This window comes from Tricharina praecox (genome assembly GCF_024521635.1).
Source record: "Tricharina praecox strain CBS 144465 chromosome Unknown BZA05scaffold_20, whole genome shotgun sequence".
NCBI lineage: Eukaryota > Fungi > Ascomycota > Pezizomycetes > Pezizales > Pyronemataceae > Tricharina > Tricharina praecox.
The window spans coordinates 582,496-601,797 of NW_026250422.1; the positions used below are offsets into that span (position 1 = coordinate 582,496).

The following is a 19,302-nucleotide window of genomic DNA, read 5'->3' on the forward strand; positions in this document are numbered from 1 at the left end:
TGGGCAAGAAACCCAGTCCGCTACAACGGCTAATCGAGTGATTTATAGTGAGATACGTGGGGTGGAAATCGAAGGGTGGAGATCGAAGGGTGGAGATCGAAGGGTGGAGATCGAAGGGTGGATATCGAAGGGTAGCCAAGAAATTGGCTTATTCCGTCTTCTACCCATCGACCTCGGCGCTCTCGAGACGGTGTCTGGAGAACAACCTCTTAAACAACTCATCACATGTGTAATAGAGGTACACGTGAGGGCTCGTACAGAGTGCTGGGTTCAAGCGACTGGTACGTTGGCGGGGCCGTCAGCCGGGTAACACCATATTCTTGATTCACCCTCCATTTAATTAAACATTTTCGTCCATGACTCAATGCGACAACTTTAGCAGCCGCATCTAGATGTCCCAACGCCGATGGCTCACCTGCGTCCTTGCACCTAACACCGTATTACTTTCACGAACGGCGGTCGCCCTTATCAGTCCGAATCTTCGCCTTCGCCGACCGGTCTTCGCTCGCAATTTCTCGTCTCAACTCAGCCAAAACACCCGGAGATTCCACTCAAGCCCCACCATGGGAAAGCGCACGCGCACTGTAACCCTGGAGCCGCTTCCAGAGAAACCGCTACCGGCGAGCTCAAAAGATGTTGTGGTAGACGGTAGCGAATATACCGCGATCACGGAGGGCCGTGCGACCGTTCTGTTCCCCAAGAGTACGATAAAGCGGGACGAGAATGGCCGTGAAGTGGAGGTTAAGGGAGAGGTGTTCTACAACCCGATCCAACAATTCAATCGTGATTTGAGTGTTCTTGCAATCAAAAATTTCGCGGAAATATATCTCGCTGAAAAGAAACCGAGGCATGGCAAGAAAGGCGCGAAGAAGCAACGGGTGGAGGTGATGGTGGAGAAGAGTGAAGGAGGTACGAATGTGGTTGGTTTGCGCAGTTGATGGTTGCCGGTAATAATTTATGACATAGACAAACCGACGAGTGAAGACAAGATCATGGAAGTACCGGCCACACACCCCGAAACTAAGCTTGCAACTCCAACCCCACCCAAGTTCACTATTCTCGATGCGCTTTCTGCCACCGGTTTACGGGCGCTGCGGTATACGCTTGAGCTTCCCATGGTCACTTCGGCCACTGCCAACGATCTCGACCCATCAGCTGTTGACTCGATCCGGAGGAACATCGAGTACAATAAGAAACATTCAACTACGACGGATCCCGAAAAGATGTCTGCTGCGGACGCGGTCTCCAAGATCAAGCCCAGCCTGGGCAATGCTCAGCACCACATGTACTCGGTTCTCTCGCCAGCGCACGATAGCCTGTCACCTGGAGAATCTCAATCACACAGATATGAAGTCATTGACCTGGACCCGTACGGAACTGCCGCTATCTTCTTGGACGCCGCTGTCCAAGCAGTATCTAATGGTGGGCTGTTGTGCGTTACCTGCACAGATGCGGGCGTCTGGGCATCTACTGGTTACAGTGAGAAGTGCTACTCCCTATATGGCGGAACACCGGTGAAAGGCGAATGGTGTCATGAGGCTGGACTTCGTCTGATATTGCATTCCATTGCCACCGCCGCTGGAAAGTACGGCCTGTATATCGAACCGTTGCTCAGCCTGAGCATCGACTTTTACGCCAGAGTTTGGGTGCGCATTAGGCAAGGGCCCGCGGAGGTGAAGAAATTGGCCAGTTCAACCATGATTGTCTACAACTGTGACTCGGGATGCGGATCCTGGGTGACACAGAGGTTGGGGAAGGCCAAGGAGAATACTAACAAGAACGGGAAAGGAACGTTCCTGAAGTTTGGCCTTGCAAGGGCGCCCACGGTTGGCGAGAATTGCGCTGAGTGCGGATCTGTGATGCATGTGAGCATCTCCCTACCTATAAAAGGACCATGACGGCGTGTTGACCAAGTCCTTTTAGCTCGGAGGTCCAATGTGGGCTGGTCCTTTACACTCCGCTGCCTTTGTAGAACGGTTCTTGTCGATCCTCCCACCTGCTGAAGATTCTACGTATGGAACCATCCCGCGGATCATCGGTATGCTGCAGACGGCACTCCAGGAAATTCCCCTTGCCGACAGCCCCTTCTTCCACGTCCCATCCCTCTTGTCTAAAACCGTCCGCTGCGAAGCACCGCCTAATGCGGGGCTACGTGGTGCCCTTATTGGGTTGGGATACAAAGTCGCTCGCTCGCATTGCAAACCAAATTCAATCAAAACAAATGCTCCGCACAGCGTGGTCTGGCAAATCATGAAGAGATGGGTTGAGCAAAAGGCAGGCGATCGCAAGGAAAACGCTTTGAAAGAAGGAACTGCCGGGTTCAATATCATGCAGAAGCCCTTGGATGAAAGCCTGAACATCGTCTTCGACAAGGAGTTGGGTAAAGAGGAAGATAAGGCCAATGGTGTCGTGAGATATCAGGTCAATCCTACCGCAAATTGGGGTCCAATGGCGAGGGCGGGTCCATCCACCACCAAGCCATCACAAGCGGAGGATGAAGGCTCGGAAAGCAAGAAAAGGGTTAGGCCAACGATTGTTTGAGTGGGATGCGGCAGCGGCTAACATGTCTCAGAAGGTTGAATCAAGCTGAAGTGGATCGTCCTCACTGCGGGAGATGTTTGCATCAGAGCATATGTGGCTGGGTTCTTCTACAATCAATGGTGTTGGATGTTCGTAAACGCTTGTTGTGGCTCTATCCTGTAGCAAATAGTGGTATTACATGTCTTTTTGTTCATAATCTATCACTCGTGCTGCATACGTCAATTCAGCCGGCCATTCATGACGTCCATTCATAAGCCTGACTCACTCGCCAGCCGCTGTAACCGTGCACAAGCCTATCTCCTCGCCTGATGATCTAAAGGAAGCGTAAAGTTGAATGCGTTTGTCGTTAGACCAATAGGCATAGCGTATTTCCAACGCTGGCGGCCTATCACGGCCGTCGTATTTGAAAGCATCCCAAATGGCACTTCACCATATAAACAGGCACGGCGCAACGTATTTTGTATTGAAGTATCAAAGCATCCACTCTCATCACCATCGAATACTCCATCTTCAAACACTCAATCCATCACAAAATATCCGATATGTCGTCTCAACCTGCCACTTGTTGTCGTAAGGACGGTTCTCAGTGCAGCTGCGCTGAGCAGGCTAAGTGCTCGTGCGGAGCGCGTAAGGCGCTAGACTGCAATTGCCAGAAGGCGTCAGAAGAGAATGTCCTCAGCGGTCCTCGGTGCTCGTGCGGTAAGTCTTCGACCGTCGCGATTTTTCTTTTGATTTCCTTGTATCGAGTTATTTGCTGATTGCCAATGATGTATGGTAGCGAAGCGACCAGCCCAGGAGTGCACTTGCGAGAGAGCCGCCGAGGAAAACAAAGTCTCAGGAGCCGCCTGTGAGTGTGGGAAGCGTCCCGCCGATGCCTGTAAGTCCCCGCCGATGCAGTCTGCGTCCTTCGCATCATGCTCATTCGTCCGTGGTAACGTAGGCACATGCGAGAAGAACCCCGCACTTGGGCTGAGGGAAGGAGAGGTTGATTTCACGACGAAGGCATGAGTTTGAGCGGGATGGGAATTGTAATTGGAATTTGGAACAGCATTCACTGGGTTGGAGCATGCGGAAGATGTATACTTTTATGTGTGGGATCACTACGGTATGAGCCGAGCTATACATGACGAACGAATTTGTTGTCACTCGAGTACTTTGAAGGATCCAAGCTGTTGATACGTGTGGAAATGTGCGAACCATGCATCGCACGTGATCGTCATCGTGTACCCTGCGTACCTAGCACCAAGAGTGCTGTAATTAGTGTGCGTGCGGACTCCGCTCCCATCTGCTCTGCCGACTCTCCATCAGCTTACATACGACCTACATACACTCCCGCTTCAACACTTACGTACAGCAATTGCGTTCTCGACCTTCCACTGCCTCCTCAACGCGGCTCGGTATCCGGATACGTTCTCGGCATTCGCGCACTCCGTTCGTACGTGGCGACGTCCCTTTTCAACGCACCTCCGCGTGGCCCATCCCCGAGCCGTACTCCAGCTTGCAATTTGACGCCGGTATGTTCCTCGGGAGTGTCACGGGAGTTCGTGACGCGTGGAGTGCTGAAGGATCATAGGACTGCACCGATAGATAGCCCGTGACCCCCTCCGAGAGCTTTCCAGAGCTACCGTCGTTGCTGCGCTCAGCTCGGCTACCCATCGGAAAGCGCTGTCATGTCGTCCATGCGCGGTACGCACACACCAGCCTGTACTACTCGGCAATTCAAAGCCGGAGTAGCATTCCCAGGGGGCGGCAATTGATTTTGTGGTGTGGCTGCTTGTAGGGCTGGTTCAGTTCATCGCGGACTTGAGAAACGCGCGGGCACGAGAACTCGAGGAGAAGCGAATCAACAAAGAGCTGGCAAACATACGGTTAGTTGCGCCCCACCATCGCATCATATGCTAGCGGAACTATACGCTGATATCTCCGAAGGCAAAAGTTCAAAGGCAATTACTTGGCAATTCCTTGAAATCCGGGGGTTACGATGGGCACTGACGCTATATTACTGAGAAGATGGCGGACTGAATGGTTACCATAAGAAAAAATACGTCTGCAAGGTACTTATCGTTATACGCCTCCTCCTGCTCTTCCTTCGAGTGCCGTCCTTACTCAACTCTCCGAATTGTAGCTTCTCTATATCTATATCCTGGGATGGAACGTCGATTTTGGCCACCTCGAAGCCGTGAATCTTGTCTCCGCGACGAAGTATTCGGAAAAACAAATTGGCTATCTCGCCGTCACTTTGTTTTTGAACGAGAAGCACGATTTCTTGCACCTGGTTGTCAACAGCATCAAGAAGGACCTGCTGGACAACAATGAGCTGAATAACTGCTTAGCCTTGCACGCCATCGCAAACGTAGGAGGGAGGGAGATGGGAGAAGCACTCAGTCCCGATGTTCATCGCCTGCTGATATCACCGTGCGTGATTCCCTACTGGCTAGCTTCGGCGAAGCTAATTGATGGTATAGGACGTCGAAATCGTTCGTCAAGAAGAAGGCTGCCCTGACGCTCCTCCGATTGTACCGCAAGTTCCCCGGTATCATCCAGAATGAGTGGGCGGAACGCATAATCTCCATCATGGACGATCCCGACCTCGGTGTTGCATTATCGGTAACATCGCTGGTCATGGCTCTGGTGCAGGACAATCCCGAGGCGTACCAAACTAGCTATGTGAAAGCTGCCCATCGGCTGAAGCGCATTGTCGTTGATAACGAGTACACCCAAGACTATATATACTACAAGGTCCCTTGCCCATGGATTCAGGTTAAGCTACTAAGACTTCTCCAATACTATCCACCTTCAGGTACGGATTGTCTTGACATCCCGCGGGTTCATGCCGCTAACCCCATTGCTTGCTAGAGGACGTCAGCATCCAAAACATGATCCGGGAATCGTTACAAAATATCCTCGATACTGCGTCGGACACACCCAAAAATGTGCAACAGAATAATGCACAAAATGCTGTCTTGTTTGAGGCCATTAACTTGGCTATTCATCTGGACTCGGAGACCGGCCTGATGACCCAGATAGCCGTCCGACTTGGCCGATTCATCACTTCCCGGGAAACCAACGTCAGATATCTGGGGCTGGAAGCCATGACGCATCTTGCCGCACGCTCGGAGACATTAGAGCCAATAAAGAAGCATCAGAATACTATCATTGGCTCATTACGGGATCGCGACATCAGTGTTCGGAGGAAAGCCCTCGACCTGCTCTACAGCATGTGCGATCCTACGAACGCATCCGCAATCGTTGGAGAACTCCTCAAGTATCTGCAAGGTGCTGACTTCGCTATTCGGGAGGAGATGGTGCTGAAGATAGCTATCCTGACCGAGAAATATGCTACTGAATACCAATGGTATGTCGACATTTCTCTTCGCCTCATCAGCATGGCTGGAGATCATGTGAGCGATGAGGTGTGGCAGCGAGTGATTCAGATCGTCACAAACAACGAGGAGCTCCAAGTATATGCAGCGCAGAATATATTGCAACATCTCAAAGCTGCCCAGTGCCATGAAACACTGGTGAAGATTGGAGGGTACCTCTTGGGAGAATTTGGCCATCTCATTGCAGACCATCCCGGATGCAGTCCCATCGAACAGTTTCTGGCGCTTCAGTCCAAGTTCAATGGATGTTCATCCATCACTAGAGCGATTTTACTCTCCTCCTTTGTAAAGTTCATCAACCTATTCCCGGAGATCAAGCCGCAACTCCTGCAAGTTTTCCGCGCCTATAGCCACACCCTAGATCCCGAGCTGCAACAACGAGCATGCGAATACCTCGCGCTTGCGACATTACCGACCGACGACCTGCTTCGGACGGTCTGTGACGAAATGCCGCCGTTTCCCGAGCGTGCATCGGCACTCTTGTCCAGATTGCACCAGAAGCATGCGGGAACCAGCGACAAACGCACTTGGGTCATAGGAGGCAAGGACGCGAACGTCGAGAAGAAGGAATTCAACCTCACTCTGAACAGCGGCCTGAAACGGACGTTTACGAACGGAGCGGGCACCCCGACCAACGGCGGCATGTCCAGCCCCGTGAAGCCAAGTGCGTTGACTCCGACACAGGAGCTCGCTGGTCTCGATCTCAATGGTGACACCGCCACCACCACCACTACCAAGAAGCCACCAGTGAACCTTGCCTCGGCGGCCCATCTGAGTCCCGACTGGGAAGTTGGGTACAACCGCCTTCTGATCAGACCGGAAGGAGTTCTCTTCGAAGACGGACAGATACAAGTTGGGTTGCGGTCGGAATACCGGGCACACATGGGCTGTATAATCCTTTACTACACCAACAAGTCCTCCGCTCCAATCGGCTCCTTCACCACCACCGTCAACAACAACTCTCCTGGCGCGCTGGTAGTAAACTGCTCCAACATCCCGGACACCAACGTCGCACCCGAGAGCCAGACGCAGCAAACGATCATGCTGGAAGCGCACAAGATCTTCTCCGAAGCGCCGACCATCCGGATATCGTACCTCGCAGGGGCACTGCAAGCGCTCACGCTCAAGCTTCCGGTCGTGCCCACGAAGTTCATGGAGCCCGCCGCGCTCTCGGCAGAGGACTTCTTCAAGCGCTGGAAGCAGATCGGTGGCGGCCCCCGGGAGTATCAGAAGGTGTTTGGGATTAGGATCAAGGGACACCGGATTGAGCCCCCGCGCACGCGACGGGTCATCGAGGGGTTCCGCTGGGGCGTGCTCGATGGCGTCGACTCTAATCCGAAGAACTTTGTCTGTGCCAGTGTACTGCATACCCTCGAGGGCGGGAAGTTTGGCTGTCTTTTGAGGGTCGAGCCAAATCTTGAGACTGGGGTGAGTCCCTTCCCCTCCTTTGTAAGGTGGATGGCATGCTGACTACTTGTGGGTGCAGATGTACCGTGTCACCGTCAGAGCAACGGACGAAGGAGTGCCTCCGATCTTGCTCAAGGTTATGGAGGGTCGTTTGGCATTGGGATCCCCGCCTCCTGACCACTTACGGTGAGGGGGGAGCGGGGGGGTTGTATGTGGGGGGGCGTAAAGTTACCTGCACTTTTTGTAATGTTCCAACACCCTTCTTTTCCTACTATCTGTTTCTGTACGAGCTACCTACATTATGTAGCTGCTTCTCTTTTTCTCTCTCTGTCGAAGGCGGTACATCATTTCCTGGGTTGCCCTTCTTTCTTTCTCTTTTTGTGCGTAATGGATTCTTCTATTTAAGCTTTGAGAGAGTCCCGTACTCTGTATATCCCCACAAAGGGTTTGCTTGGGGGCTCATTGCATTGTATGATACTTGTAATCCCGTCTGCTATGACGGAATTCTAGTACATATACCTCATCTTGGTTTCGTGATCACGACACAACCAACCTCTAAGCATTGTTCTATGAGAAAGCACAACAGCACGCCTAAGCCTTCTGTTCAGTGACCACATCCATCATAGCTTGAGCACCCTGCCTCGGCCGCCTTTCGCCAAAGATCGCCGTTCCGACCCTACCGCTTCCTGTCAGCCTGTATCCCCCAACCACCACCACCACCACCAGCACCCAAGCCCAACCAGCCAAGCCAACGTACCTAACACTCGTCGCCCCCGCCGCAATAGCCTGTTCGAAGTCGCTGCTCATGCCCATACTCAGCTCGAGCTGCTCCTCGGGCAGCTTCAGACCTAGCTCCTCCTCAACACCCCGCGCCGTCGCCGCGAGCAGCACGAAGTCCTCGTTCTCCTCCGAGAACGCCCGCTGCGACCGCGCAATGCTCCCGATCGTCATCAGTCCCTGCAGCGTCAGGTGCGGGCACGCGGTGCGGATGTGCCGCGCGATACCGGCGGCGTCGGTGGGCGCGCAGCCGGATTTCGAGGATTCACCTGCACGGTCACGGTCACGGTCAGCGGGGGAGGGGGAGGGGGAGGTGGAGGGGTGCGGGGGGAGGGGCGGTACCGGAAGTGTTGACCTGCACGTAAACGCGCAGCTTACTGGTCTCTGGCTCCCGCGCCGTGAGCGCCTCCCGGCCCTTCTCCAGCGCATCGGCCTTCTTGCAGGTGTCCACGGACTCGACGGCCCATAGGTTATGGATCTCCTCGGCTAGCTTGCGGCACTTGTTGGTTTGCAGCTGGCCGATGAAGTGCCAGTCGATTTCGCGCGGGAGTTGCGCGGCTTTGTCGAGGAGCTCTGTTGAAATAAAGGTGTAAGAGGTGGATCAGGACGGGGGGAAGGGGAAGGGGAAGGGGAAGGGGAAGGGGATAGGGATGGGGAAGGGGATAGGGATGGGGAAGGACATGCCTTGAACATAGTTCTCGCCCATGTGGCGATGTCCCGTGGCAGTGTGCAGGGCGAGCACCTCCGCCGCGGGCTTCAGCTTCGAGACGGCTACTAGACGCACCTGCAGTCGGTATCCGCAAGGAATGGATTAGCTTTCTTTTCTTTGGCTTGCTTCTTGCTTTGGCTCCCGACCGCGGACCGGCTGGACGGCTGGACGGACGGCTCATCTAGCTCGAGTGGGTGGGGTGGAGGAGTACGTACGCACCTGCCGGCTAGTAGGAACCGCGGAGACGCGGGAAATGATGGTGCGCAGGTTGTCGGCGAGCTTTTGGGTTCGGGCTTGGGTTGCTTGCATTTTTGGGTTGGATTGATGGGTGGATTTGCTTCTAGATAGCAATTGTCGCGCACTGTCTAACCGTCTTCCTTCGTTCTTTGTGGGGGTACGGGGGTACGAGGGGGGGTGGAGATCTTCTAGAGTAATTTGAACTTGATTTCGCAGATGCAATGCGATATGCGAGGAGGCTGGGTTGGGACCTGACGATCAATGCAGCGCACGGGGGGTGAGTTGCTCTAGGGAGATGCCCGATCGATGTCGTCACGACCGGCTATCCGAGCAGCCGGGTAAAACGCCGCTACGGCCGCAGACGGTTAGACCTGGACTGAGTCCGCCGTTAGGAAAAAAAACGTGAAGGAGACAGGGCTCCTTGCTTCGCGTTTCACGCTAGGCCGCTTTGGAGACCAGGCTTGATATAAACATTGCTGCTTCCTGGTGCGAACATCCGTAGGGATCCTCACTATCCAGGGTTCCGAGAAAGATCTTCATCGCCAATCCATGCCTCACGGTTAGGTTGCCTGGGTGCGAATGCGAGAAAGCACCCCTGTGGCTTGCAGTGTTGCAGGCTTGCTGCTTGGGATTTCCTGGCGACTTGTATATAGTGGTAGTTAAACAATGGGATGCCCAGATTTATGAGATCCTCCGTTCTTTCGCATCAGTTGTGAACCCACACTCTTTCTTTCTACCTCTGTTGCTCGTTTCCGGGTTTCCTAGTCTCGACTTGACGTTTCTTCCTCGTGGTTATGTGGTGGTGATACATAAATGTAAGTGTTGACCTCCAGCTCACGCGGGATTGATGTCATGGCAGTCGCCCTGGTGGGAACCAGCAGGCTTCTCCCGATGTGGAAGTGAAAACAGTTGCTGATTGCAATCGTGAGAAGCAGAGACCTCAGCTCCACCCCGTCCTACATACATCAATCGACAATATCACAGTCTTTACTACACAAACCCATACCACACATACCATCCACAAACATACTACCACCGCGGGCCGGCCAGTTCAACAACAATCCAACCCCATCGACAGACATTCACCACCCAACTCAATTGACCGACCCATACAATGGTCCAATCTCCTACCTCCCCCAAGCACGAGGGCTTCCTCCCTCTTCACGGTCTCAGCCCCCATCCCAGCACCCGGCAGCAGCAATCCAGAATGGACGAGCACGTAGTCAACATCCCACTCACTCCGATCCGCACCAACGCCAGCACTGGCGCTCGCCGAGCAGGGCAGACCATGCCGGATGTACAGCTCGAGGAGCCAATTGCTGCCGCTGCTCCCGCGTTCCGTGGGCGGCGCCGGATGCACACCGACGACAACTCTTTCACCGAGGAGGAGGGTGCCCTCACTACCATGGGAAAAGTGTATGGTAGGATCTTACACTTCTCTATTGTGACGAGGTATATGCTCTACATTCTGCCGTTGAGTCTGTGCTTCCTCGTGCCGATTCTGGTCGGCGTTTATGCTGCTCCGAAGGCTTCTGTTGGCGGTGTTAGGATGGTGTGGTTTTTCGTTTGGGTGAGTGATTCCTCGATGCACCTGCTGGTCGTGCGAATGTGAAAGCTAAGTTCGTTGGTTTCGATATGCAGCTGGAGATTGTCTGGTGCTCCCTCTGGGTGTCAAAGCTATTCGCCAAGGCTCTTCCAAAGATCTTCCAGACGCTCGTCGGAGTCATCAGTTCCGGTGTCAAGAAATACTCCCTCGTGCTGAAGGCACTGGAGCTTCCTCTCTCCTTCGTCGGTTGGGCGGTCGCCAGTCTGTGCTCCTTCCTCCCACTGATGACCAAAGTCCGCATCGAAAAGCCATGGCAGACGGTGATGAACAAAGTTCTCATCTCCTGCCTGGTGTCCAGTCTCCTCTGGCTGGCCGAAAAACTCCTGATCCAGATCGTGTCCGTCGACTACCACCGCCGACAGTTCGCCCAGCGCATCAAGACCAACAAGGAAAAGGTCAAGTTCCTGTCACAGCTGTACGAAGTCTCGAGGAACATCTTTCCCGAATACGGCGAGTTTGCCGAGGAGGACTACATAATCCGTGGTGCCTTGAGTATTCCGGGGTATAAGAAGTCGAGTGGTGCAGCAACGCCGATGCGGAATATCCTTGGAGGCGTCAATATGGTCCAGGGTAAGGTCGCCAGCGTCTTTGGGAATATGGCGCAGGAAGTCACCGGCCAGAAGAATGCGTTCAATCCAGCTTCGGCGTATGCTGTCACTGCTGGTGCTCTCCTCGGTAAGAAGTCTTCCGAGGCACTGGCAAGGCGCATCTGGATGTCGTTTGTTCCTGAGGATCACTCGGCAATGACACTGGCCGACCTGAAGGAAGTGATGGGGCCAGAGCTTGAGATCCAGGCGCAGGAGTGTTTTTACTCGCTGGACGGGGATAACAATGGAGACGTCTCTCTCGAAGAGATGATCCAGCACACGACTCAGCTCCGCACCGAGCGCCGACACGTTGCGAAGAGCATGCAGGATGTTGTGAGTACCTCCCTACATATCTGAGCGGGAGACGGTATTGTCCAGTGCTGATGGACCAACTTAGGATAATGCAATCAGTGCCTTGGACAATGTCCTTTCCTTCATCGTTTTTGTCATCATGATTCTGGTCTTTGTCGTTGCGCAACAGTCCAGTGTTGGCACTACGATCGCAGGAGCTGGTACTGTGCTCATCAGCATGTCTTTCGTCTTTGCGATCACGGCCCAGGAGATCTTGGGATCTTGCATCTTCCTCTTCGTCAAACGTGAGTTCATATTCCGGCAATGCAAAGAGAATGCCATGCTGACTTCAACAGACCCCTATGACGTTGGTGATAGAGTGGATATTGACGACAAGAAATACGTCGTCGAGCACATCTCGCTGTTGTTCACCGTGTTCAAGAGAGTCGACAATATCAAGACGACCCAGATCCCCAACAACGTGCTGAACACCAAGATCGTCGAGAACATCACACGGTCCAAGTTCATTCAGGAGCAGCTGATGATTCCCGTGCAGTAAGCCAGTCCCCTCTTTATGCTCACGGCATACCTAATGAAATATAGCTTCGATACCTCGGTAGAAGACATCGAGACGCTCAAGATGGAGTTGATGCTCTTTGTCCGCGAAAACAGCCGTGACTTCCAGCCCGAGATTGAAGTCGAAGTCGCCGGAATCAACGACCTGGATAAGCTCACGCTACGGATCGAACTGCGCTTCCGCGAGACCATCACTGAAGCCCTCGCTCTCCAGCGACGGAACAAGTTCATCCTTGCATTGGTGGCGATCCTCAAGAAGATCCCCATCTATGCTCCTGGTGGAGGTATTATCACCCTTTTCTGTCTGTTAGTGCTCGCTGACTGGAATAGGTGACCCTGCCCTCGGTGAAGTCGGCAAGCCGATGTACACCGTCGCGATCCCGGATGAGCTCGCGCAATCAAATATGCAAAAGGCGGTCGACGACAAGCTCGCCAAGCGCTGGGACCACCAGTCCTCGCGCTCACCCGCCCCGAGCGTCCACGAGAACACCAACACGGGCGGTTTGAACTTTGACTTCGCAACCGACCACCACAGCCGCTCCCAGTTCCCCGATACTCACAGCAGGCCGCCTTCCAGCGGGGATGACGCGCGGACTCTTGCTCGCACCAATAGCGAGAGCAGCCGTCGTCATGAGGACCTCGAGGAGGTGAGGGGGCTCCTGAATAGAGAGCCTACCAGGGGACGTAGGAGACCTGCGCAGTATGCCCCGCCGGCGCAGTCGGGATATCAGTACCCGCATCATATCTAGGCAGGACCGGATGGCAAAATGACATTTGGGAGGCGTATTTGTCTGTACAGATCATTACCGTAGACTACAACATTGGTTCCAACCAATTCAAATCAAGCTATATCGTGACTTCTACCGTCTATAGTCAATCCGTCTATAGTGAATCCGCCGGCCGCGCAGTCCAGAGTACATGTGAGTTGTTCGAGCTCATCGACCGGATCAAGCTGCTACCGCATCGTCTTGAAACTCCCTCAACTCCTCGGCATTCCAGCTATCGTTTCATCAGCCCACACCTCGCAACGCGAACACCCCCCCTCTTCCCGGGGCCGCAACCACGCACCTCAAAAACTTCCCTCCCAACTCCCTCCCCATACCCATTGCCAACCTTGCCACCACCGCGCCCGGCACCTCCGGCGCCAGCAACTTCCCGTCCCTATGCGCATCAACAAACCTCTCACCAGCGGCTCCCATCGCCGCTTGATGCACCTCTCGAATCTCCCTCTGCATTTCCGTATCGACCACACCCGGCCTGACCGCGATTGCGGTCAGCCGCGGTTCCTCCGCCTCCAGCGTCAGCACCAAGTGGTTCATTGCGGCCTTGGCCGCGCCATACGCGCCCCACGCGGGGTAGCCGGTTACCGCGGCGCCGGAGGACACCAGTACCACGCGCCCGTTAGGCGCTGCACGCAGCGATGGCAGTGCCGCAGCCAACAGACCGACGTGCGAGAACAGGTTCGTGTTGAATGCGGCGCGCCAGGCGGAGGCGGTCGCGAACGAGAGCGGCGTCACGGGGGAGAGTAGGCCGTGGTTTAGGATTAGGCTGTCGAGGCGCCCCCAGACGGAAAGGCAGGTGGCGATGGCGAGGGGGGCGGAGGTGTCCAGGGATAGGTCCAGGAGGGAGACGCTGATGCGCGGGGAGACGAGGGGGATGGCGCTGCGGGAGATCAGGTGGAGGTTCGCGGTTGTGTGCGTTAACAGGTGGCAGGCGATTGCGAGTCCAAGGCCCCGAGAGGCGCCGGTTAGCAGGATTACGGGCTCGGTGGACATTGTGTTGGTGGTGGTGGTGGTGGACATGCTGGTGGTGGGGTGGGATTGTAGTGGGGTGTTGGGGATGGAATGCGGGACAAGCAGTAGGTATGGCGTAGGTCTATGAAACATGGTATGTCACTCGGTAAGTGGTTGCATCTGGTTTGGAAGATGGCCTGGCTCGAGTCTGAATGAGAGGCTGGGATATATTTGTGCTCATATTTCTTCACTCGCTGTGAGGGATTCTTGGTTTGCAATAATAGGCACACTTCTGCGTACTTCTTGAATTCCTATTCTACAGTAATGAAGGTTGTCGTAGGTGCCTCATACTTGGGTAGGTGGTAGTTGACCTTTCGATTGCTTGAAGGATCCTTCACCAGCGATCCTTTACAAACGCTTCACTGCTGAGGAATGATCACGACGAGTGCTTGTACATAGCGTCCCTCATCCTCCCTATCCTCCCGTTGATCTTCCCAGCCATCACTGCCGATCACTCGTCACCGTGACACAGACAGCCACTCCGGAGTCCGTATGTAAGCATTTTAGCGTCGTCTCCGCCTTCGCCTTCGCCTTTAGGCTTTTATCCGCCCCCGACACCGGGCCTAACCACGGGCCACTGGCTGAATTGGCCCCAGTTCCGTTTCCAGTAACCTAAAACCCCGCCTATGTATGATAGGTACATGCCTAGTTTTTCCCGGGAGGGATCTGCCACCCCACTCTTCGCTATCTATCAAACATGTGTGCCTGTATGTATGTAAGCTATGTAGGAGCGGCCTTCGATGCGTGGTTGATCTGGAGTATTAAAGTACCTACGGACCGCTGGGGACCGTGAAGCTCGATCGCCAAATGGGGTACCTACTTGGGGACGGGTGGAAGGAGGGAGGGAGGGAGGGAGGGACGGGGGAAGGAGGGAGGGCGTAAAGAATAGATATAAAAGCCTGGCGACTGCGAGGTCGTCTTTGAGTGTTTTCGTCGTAATCGCCACTCTCTCCCCGCGGTATCGAATTGTTTCCCCACACGCTTCGTTCCGAATACGCAGATCTCCCCAGCGACCCCCTTCCCCCGCAATCCCGGGTCCGCGAACTATACATACCAAGATGAGCTCCTACTACATGGGCGTGGACGTGGGCACCGGCAGTGCGCGCGTGTGCATCACCTCATCGGCCGGCGAAATCCTGGTCGTGGAGTCGAAAGACATCCGCACCTGGAACGAAAAAGCCGACTACTACGTGTGTGCCCCCGTCCCACCGGCCACCTGCCCCGCCATCCCTCCCCCCCGTAACCAAGCACTCACAATCTCCAGGAACAAAGCACGGACGACATCTGGGCGGCGATCTGCCAGTGCAGCAAGGCGGCGCTGGCGAAGGCGGATATTGACCCGGAGCTGGTGAAGGGCATTGGCTTCGATGCCACGTGCTCGCTGGTTGTGCTCGATGAGGAGACTAACGAGCCGATTTCGGTGGCGGGGCCGGAGTTTAAGGAGACCGAGAGGAATGTTATTCGTATGTGGCGTCTACTCTGGTTCGAAGATGATGCGTGGGATGTATACTGATCTGGTTTGCGATGATGCGTAGTTTGGATGGACCACGTAGGACCTCCTCCTCCGCAAATATTACAAGAGACCAGGTGCTGATGGCGAAAACAGCGTCCCAAAGAAGAAACGAAAACTATCAACAACACAGGCCACAACCTGCTCAAGTACTTCGGGGGGCAGATGTCGATCGAGATGGAGACGCCGAAGGTGCTATGGCTGAAGAACAACATGCCTTCGGAGCTCTTCGCGCGCTGCAAATTCTACGATCTCCCGGACGCACTGACGCACATCGCCACGGGCCGGGAGACGCGGAGCTTCTGCTCCACCGTGTGCAAACAGGGCTACGTGCCCGTCGGTGTCGACGGCAGCGTGAAAGGGTGGCAGGAAGATTTCTTGAAGGAAATAGGCCTTGAGGTGCTGGCAAAGGATAATTATAAGAAGATGGGCGGTGTTAACGGCGAGGTTGATCTTTCACGCTGTTAGGGCTTGCAGCTAGCTGACGGGTGGGTGTTTAGAACGGCCTGTGGGCCTCCGCCGGCGAAGTCGTTGGCGGCCTCTGCGAGAAGTCGGCGAAGGAACTTGGACTGCAACCCGGCGTCAAGATCGGCAGCGGAGTGATCGACGCCTATGCGGGCTGGGTCGGTAGCGTGGGTGCGAAGGTCGACATCTCTGATAAGGCCCTCGAAGCCGGGTACGCAAAGAACTCGGTGGAGCAGGCGTTCCACCGGCTCGCGGTTGTCGCGGGCACGAGTACTTGCCATCTCGTCATGTCCAAAGACCCCGTATTTGCGCCAGGAATCTGGGGGCCGTATAGGGATGTGCTGCTAGAGGGGAGGTGGCTGGCTGAGGTATGTTGCTATATCCGCAGTCCGCACATACTTCCTCACAGGCTATCACTCACATTCCGGAAACAAAAAGGGCGGACAAAGCACCACCGGCGCACTCCTGCACAATGTCCTGACGACGCACCCGTCGTACAGCTCCGCCCTCGCACAGGCCAAATCCGCGCCCACCAACATCTTCGACTTCCTGAACAGCCACCTCTCTGCGCTGCGCACCTCGCAGAAAGCGCCCCACATCGGCCACCTCGCGCGGCACCTATTCTTCTACGGCGACAAGCACGGCAACCGGAGCCCAATCGCAGACCCGAATATGAGAGGGTCAATCGTTGGGCTGAGCATGGACTCTTCCGTCGACGACCTCGCGCTGCAGTACTACGCCGCGATGGAATTCATCGCGCAGCAGACGCGGCACATCATCGACGTGCTCAACAAGAGCGGCCACAGCGTCACCAGCATCTTCATGAGCGGCGGCCAGTGCAAGAACCCGCTGTTAATGGAGCTGATCGCTGACGCTACGGGATTGCCCGTCGCTATTCCAAAGTATATCCAGGACGCTGTCGTGCTCGGCGCTGCCATGCTCGGCGCGAAGGCCGCAAGCGTGAATGAGAAGGGGGAGACGGAGGATCTGTGGAGTATTATGGACCGGATGAGCCAGAGTGGTACTGTGGCATATCCCACGACCGATGCGAACGTCAAGAAGTTGCTGGAGGCGAAATATGAGGTAGATACTCCTTCAATGATCCATCGTCTGCAAACTGTCGTTGCTAACCACCATGGCAGGTTTACATGCGGATGGCTCGGGCACAGCAGGAGTACCGGGATATCGTTGATGGGGCCATCAGCGGGTGGAACTGAGTGAATGAGTGCTGTGCATGTATCTAGATTCTAGACTACTGTGGTATGAAATGGAACCTAATCCCTCGGCATCACTCGGATAGGTCATAATAATACACAAATTGCATTTAGACCTAACGAAGAGGAAATGAAAAAAAAAAAGAAACCTATAGTACAAAAGCAGCAAACAGATGGATGACCAGCCAATTGACCCAACAAACACATCCCGAATTAAAACGCCAGTAAAAATAGAAAAGCAAAACAAAGCAGAAAATTGCAGAAAGAAGAAAAGAAAAAAAGAAAAAAACAAGTTGCTAACTGATATTTTGCACCGAAACTTTTTTCGAAACATCAAATGCAGAAGGAGTTTTTTTCTCTCAATTCGCCATGATCATGTAATGGCAAGTATTTTCCATCAGAAACAGAAAACGAAACAGAAAACGAAACTGGAAATTCATCACTTCATCCGCAGGTAGGCCTTGATGACGCCCCTGCGACCAACTCTTCCGTCTCCCTCCAAGGCGGCAACCCAATCCCTGATCTGGATGGCTTTTCCACGCTCGCCATCCTCTCTCCACACGCCCAACCTCTGTCCGGTCCACGTGAGATTTCCCAGTTCAGAGCCAGTATTGGCCTGGCCGACCGATGTGTCTATGGCGCCAACAGGGCCCGGTCTCGCCGGTCCTCCCATACCTCCACCTCCCGGGGCATTGCCTCCAGCCGTCATCCACGAGTACGTCTTCTTCTTTTTCCTGAGTCCGCCGAAGCCGCCGAAGCCACCCATCATCATGTTTGCCGTAAGATTGGCGGCGCGATGAGAAGCCGCTTCTTCGATCTTGCTTGCCGCCTGCTTCTTGCTCTCCTTCGCCGAGATCCTGCGCTCGCCCATGCCCGGGGAATCGCCGCCGGGGGTTCCAGGAGTAGTATCGCCGCCGCCACCTGGAGTGGGAGTGCCTCCGGCCGCCAGTTGCTCCCGTCTCGCCTTCTTGCGCAGGCGTTCCTGGTCCGCCTCCCATTCCTTCTGCTTCAGCTGGCGCAGGGCGATCGCAACCTCGTTCTGTAGATTGGCGGTGGGGATGCCGCCTCCGGGAGCGGGCGTGGCGCCGTTTGCGACTGAAAAGGAGCCTGTAACTTGTGGGTTCCCATTCAGCATTGGTTCGGCAATCGTGAGGGCATAGGGTATTGATATCTTACGTTTTAACGGATTGCTGCCGGGGGAGATCGCGGAGGGAATGCTGCCAGCACTGTCCGGGGGTGCGCTGGGCCTAATCTCCGGTGTGACACCCATCACGCGATCCGCCCATTCGCCGGTGATGGTGGTCTGCGGTCGACGTCGTGCTCGAGCCAACGCGGTGCTTCTGGTCAGGAGCGAATTCAGTCGTTCTCGGCAGGCAAGCGACAGCAATGTGACGATGTCCATGTTCTCCTTGTGGGCTGGCATCGTGGGATCGCTGATAGTAAACGCCGTGCATCCTTCGTTCCGGGTCTTGTTAAGAAGTCGATTTGAGAGGACTTGCGCGTTCAGGAAGGGGTCGTTGAGATGGTTTGCTTTAATTGTCGCTCGTCTCCGCAACTCCTGTCGGTTCACCTCTTCCTGCGAGAGCGGCATGCCGGGGTAGCCATTGTACGCTGCCGCGTAGTTGCCGCCCGACGCCAGTCGCGCTTCCTCCTCCTTCAAGTCGATACCAGCAGACGTAAGGGCATCGGCGAGATCGGTGGGGTCGATCGGCTTAGAGGTTGGATTCGTGGTTGCAGGGGGCGGCATCATGTGTTGTTGTTGTTGCTGCTGTTGCTGCTGGTACTGTTGCTGTTGCTGCTGTTGCTGCGCTAGCTGTAGTTGGAATTGAGGATGCGACTGGTCGTGATAGTACTGGTGTGGTACGAAGTGTTGTTGTTGCTGTTGCTGCGGAGGCGGTGGTGGTTGCAATTGTGGTTGTTGTATTTGCTGTTGAGGTTGTTGCAGCGGGTGCGATTGCTGCTGTTGAGGAGGTGGAGGAGGTGGGGGAGGTTGATATGGGGGACCCGACGAAGGGGGATATGGCGACTGCTGCTTCTCCATGATGTCGGTGATGGTTACACGAGTGCGCGGTGGTAGTTTGTTTGTGTTGTTGATGGGGGGAGGAGGAGTGTGAGGTAGTCGGCGCGGTCGTGATGTCGTCGGCACGGTTGGGTCTGGGTGGGTGGGCGAGTCTCCTCTGTCCAGTGTCCGCTAGTTGCAGAGAGT

The 19,302-nt window shown here is 54.8% G+C and overlaps 8 protein-coding genes across 8 annotated transcripts; 5 read left to right on the forward strand and 3 right to left on the reverse strand.

Annotated features, from left to right (window-relative positions):
• Positions 1–563: 563 nt before the first annotated feature.
• BZA05DRAFT_446861 (N2,N2-dimethylguanosine tRNA methyltransferase-domain-containing protein) lies at positions 564–2,590 on the forward strand (the record flags this gene model as incomplete). Its single annotated transcript, XM_051487109.1, has 4 exons — positions 564–909; positions 967–1,865; positions 1,924–2,520; positions 2,573–2,590. The coding sequence occupies 4 exons, from the start codon at positions 564–566 to the stop codon at positions 2,588–2,590; spliced, it is 1,860 nt and encodes a 619-aa protein (XP_051337598.1).
• Positions 2,591–2,885: 295 nt separating this feature from the next.
• On the forward strand, positions 2,886–3,710 carry BZA05DRAFT_404593 (uncharacterized protein). The gene is made up of 3 exons (XM_051484322.1): positions 2,886–3,240; positions 3,320–3,418; positions 3,482–3,710. Exons 1-3 carry the CDS (start codon positions 3,084–3,086, stop codon positions 3,547–3,549), a joined length of 324 nt encoding a protein of 107 aa, XP_051337599.1. The 5' UTR covers positions 2,886–3,083; the 3' UTR covers positions 3,550–3,710.
• A 104-nt stretch (positions 3,711–3,814) lies between these two features.
• BZA05DRAFT_404595 (adaptin N terminal region-domain-containing protein) lies at positions 3,815–7,847 on the forward strand. Its single transcript, XM_051484323.1, has 9 exons — positions 3,815–4,055; positions 4,115–4,227; positions 4,322–4,409; positions 4,471–4,484; positions 4,552–4,595; positions 4,667–4,956; positions 5,007–5,341; positions 5,398–7,352; positions 7,411–7,847. The coding sequence occupies exons 2-9, from the start codon at positions 4,212–4,214 to the stop codon at positions 7,519–7,521; spliced, it is 2,853 nt and encodes a 950-aa protein (XP_051337600.1). The 5' UTR covers positions 3,815–4,055; positions 4,115–4,211; the 3' UTR covers positions 7,522–7,847.
• BZA05DRAFT_404598 (uncharacterized protein) lies at positions 7,848–9,350 on the reverse strand. Its single transcript, XM_051484324.1, has 5 exons — positions 9,037–9,350; positions 8,793–8,892; positions 8,451–8,681; positions 8,089–8,377; positions 7,848–8,007 (listed from the first exon to the last, which is right to left on the reverse strand). The coding sequence occupies exons 1-5, from the start codon at positions 9,124–9,126 to the stop codon at positions 7,923–7,925; spliced, it is 795 nt and encodes a 264-aa protein (XP_051337601.1). The 5' UTR covers positions 9,127–9,350; the 3' UTR covers positions 7,848–7,922.
• A 396-nt stretch (positions 9,351–9,746) lies between these two features.
• BZA05DRAFT_121186 (uncharacterized protein) lies at positions 9,747–12,994 on the forward strand. The gene is made up of 6 exons (XM_051478684.1): positions 9,747–9,869; positions 9,990–10,624; positions 10,696–11,580; positions 11,645–12,093; positions 12,142–12,398; positions 12,445–12,994. The coding sequence occupies exons 2-6, from the start codon at positions 10,169–10,171 to the stop codon at positions 12,861–12,863; spliced, it is 2,466 nt and encodes an 821-aa protein (XP_051337602.1). The 5' UTR covers positions 9,747–9,869; positions 9,990–10,168; the 3' UTR covers positions 12,864–12,994.
• A 67-nt stretch (positions 12,995–13,061) lies between these two features.
• Positions 13,062–13,889, reverse strand: BZA05DRAFT_446865 (uncharacterized protein; the record flags this gene model as incomplete). Its single annotated transcript, XM_051487110.1, has 2 exons — positions 13,062–13,113; positions 13,183–13,889. The coding sequence occupies 2 exons, from the start codon at positions 13,887–13,889 to the stop codon at positions 13,062–13,064; spliced, it is 759 nt and encodes a 252-aa protein (XP_051337603.1).
• A 909-nt stretch (positions 13,890–14,798) lies between these two features.
• Positions 14,799–17,215, forward strand: BZA05DRAFT_404614 (uncharacterized protein). The gene is made up of 7 exons (XM_051484325.1): positions 14,799–15,097; positions 15,172–15,370; positions 15,443–15,456; positions 15,514–15,864; positions 15,918–16,250; positions 16,321–16,965; positions 17,025–17,215. Exons 1-7 carry the CDS (start codon positions 14,966–14,968, stop codon positions 17,097–17,099), a joined length of 1,749 nt encoding a protein of 582 aa, XP_051337604.1. The 5' UTR covers positions 14,799–14,965; the 3' UTR covers positions 17,100–17,215.
• On the reverse strand, positions 17,216–19,301 carry BZA05DRAFT_356350 (transcription initiation factor TFIID component TAF4 family-domain-containing protein). Its single transcript, XM_051481411.1, has 2 exons — positions 18,273–19,301; positions 17,216–18,203 (listed from the first exon to the last, which is right to left on the reverse strand). The coding sequence occupies exons 1-2, from the start codon at positions 19,135–19,137 to the stop codon at positions 17,536–17,538; spliced, it is 1,533 nt and encodes a 510-aa protein (XP_051337605.1). The 5' UTR covers positions 19,138–19,301; the 3' UTR covers positions 17,216–17,535.
• Position 19,302: the final 1 nt, after the last annotated feature.

Coding starts and splice junctions, on each gene's coding strand:
- BZA05DRAFT_404614 (XM_051484325.1), top strand. CDS start 14,966: ATGAGCTCCTACTACATGGGCGTGGACGTGGGCACCGGCAGTGCGCGC. Junction 15,098..15,171: donor ACGAAAAAGCCGACTACTAC/GTGTGTGCCCCC, acceptor CACAATCTCCAG/GAACAAAGCACGGACGACAT. Junction 15,865..15,917: donor TGGGCGGTGTTAACGGCGAG/GTTGATCTTTCA, acceptor GTGGGTGTTTAG/AACGGCCTGTGGGCCTCCGC.
- BZA05DRAFT_404595 (XM_051484323.1), top strand. Junction 4,596..4,666: donor AGAAAAAATACGTCTGCAAG/GTACTTATCGTT, acceptor TCCGAATTGTAG/CTTCTCTATATCTATATCCT. Junction 7,353..7,410: donor AGCCAAATCTTGAGACTGGG/GTGAGTCCCTTC, acceptor TTGTGGGTGCAG/ATGTACCGTGTCACCGTCAG.
- BZA05DRAFT_404598 (XM_051484324.1), bottom strand. CDS start 9,126: ATGCAAGCAACCCAAGCCCGAACCCAAAAGCTCGCCGACAACCTGCGC. Junction 8,893..9,036: donor CGGTTCCTACTAGCCGGCAG/GTGCGTACGTAC, acceptor TACCGACTGCAG/GTGCGTCTAGTAGCCGTCTC. Junction 8,682..8,792: donor GGGCGAGAACTATGTTCAAG/GCATGTCCTTCC, acceptor TTATTTCAACAG/AGCTCCTCGACAAAGCCGCG.
- BZA05DRAFT_356350 (XM_051481411.1), bottom strand. CDS start 19,137: ATGGAGAAGCAGCAGTCGCCATATCCCCCTTCGTCGGGTCCCCCATAT. Junction 18,204..18,272: donor CGGCAGCAATCCGTTAAAAC/GTAAGATATCAA, acceptor CACAAGTTACAG/GCTCCTTTTCAGTCGCAAAC.
- BZA05DRAFT_121186 (XM_051478684.1), top strand. CDS start 10,169: ATGGTCCAATCTCCTACCTCCCCCAAGCACGAGGGCTTCCTCCCTCTT. Junction 12,094..12,141: donor CAGCTGATGATTCCCGTGCA/GTAAGCCAGTCC, acceptor AATGAAATATAG/CTTCGATACCTCGGTAGAAG. Junction 12,399..12,444: donor CATCTATGCTCCTGGTGGAG/GTATTATCACCC, acceptor TGACTGGAATAG/GTGACCCTGCCCTCGGTGAA.
- BZA05DRAFT_404593 (XM_051484322.1), top strand. CDS start 3,084: ATGTCGTCTCAACCTGCCACTTGTTGTCGTAAGGACGGTTCTCAGTGC. Junction 3,241..3,319: donor CGGTCCTCGGTGCTCGTGCG/GTAAGTCTTCGA, acceptor GATGTATGGTAG/CGAAGCGACCAGCCCAGGAG. Junction 3,419..3,481: donor GAAGCGTCCCGCCGATGCCT/GTAAGTCCCCGC, acceptor GTGGTAACGTAG/GCACATGCGAGAAGAACCCC.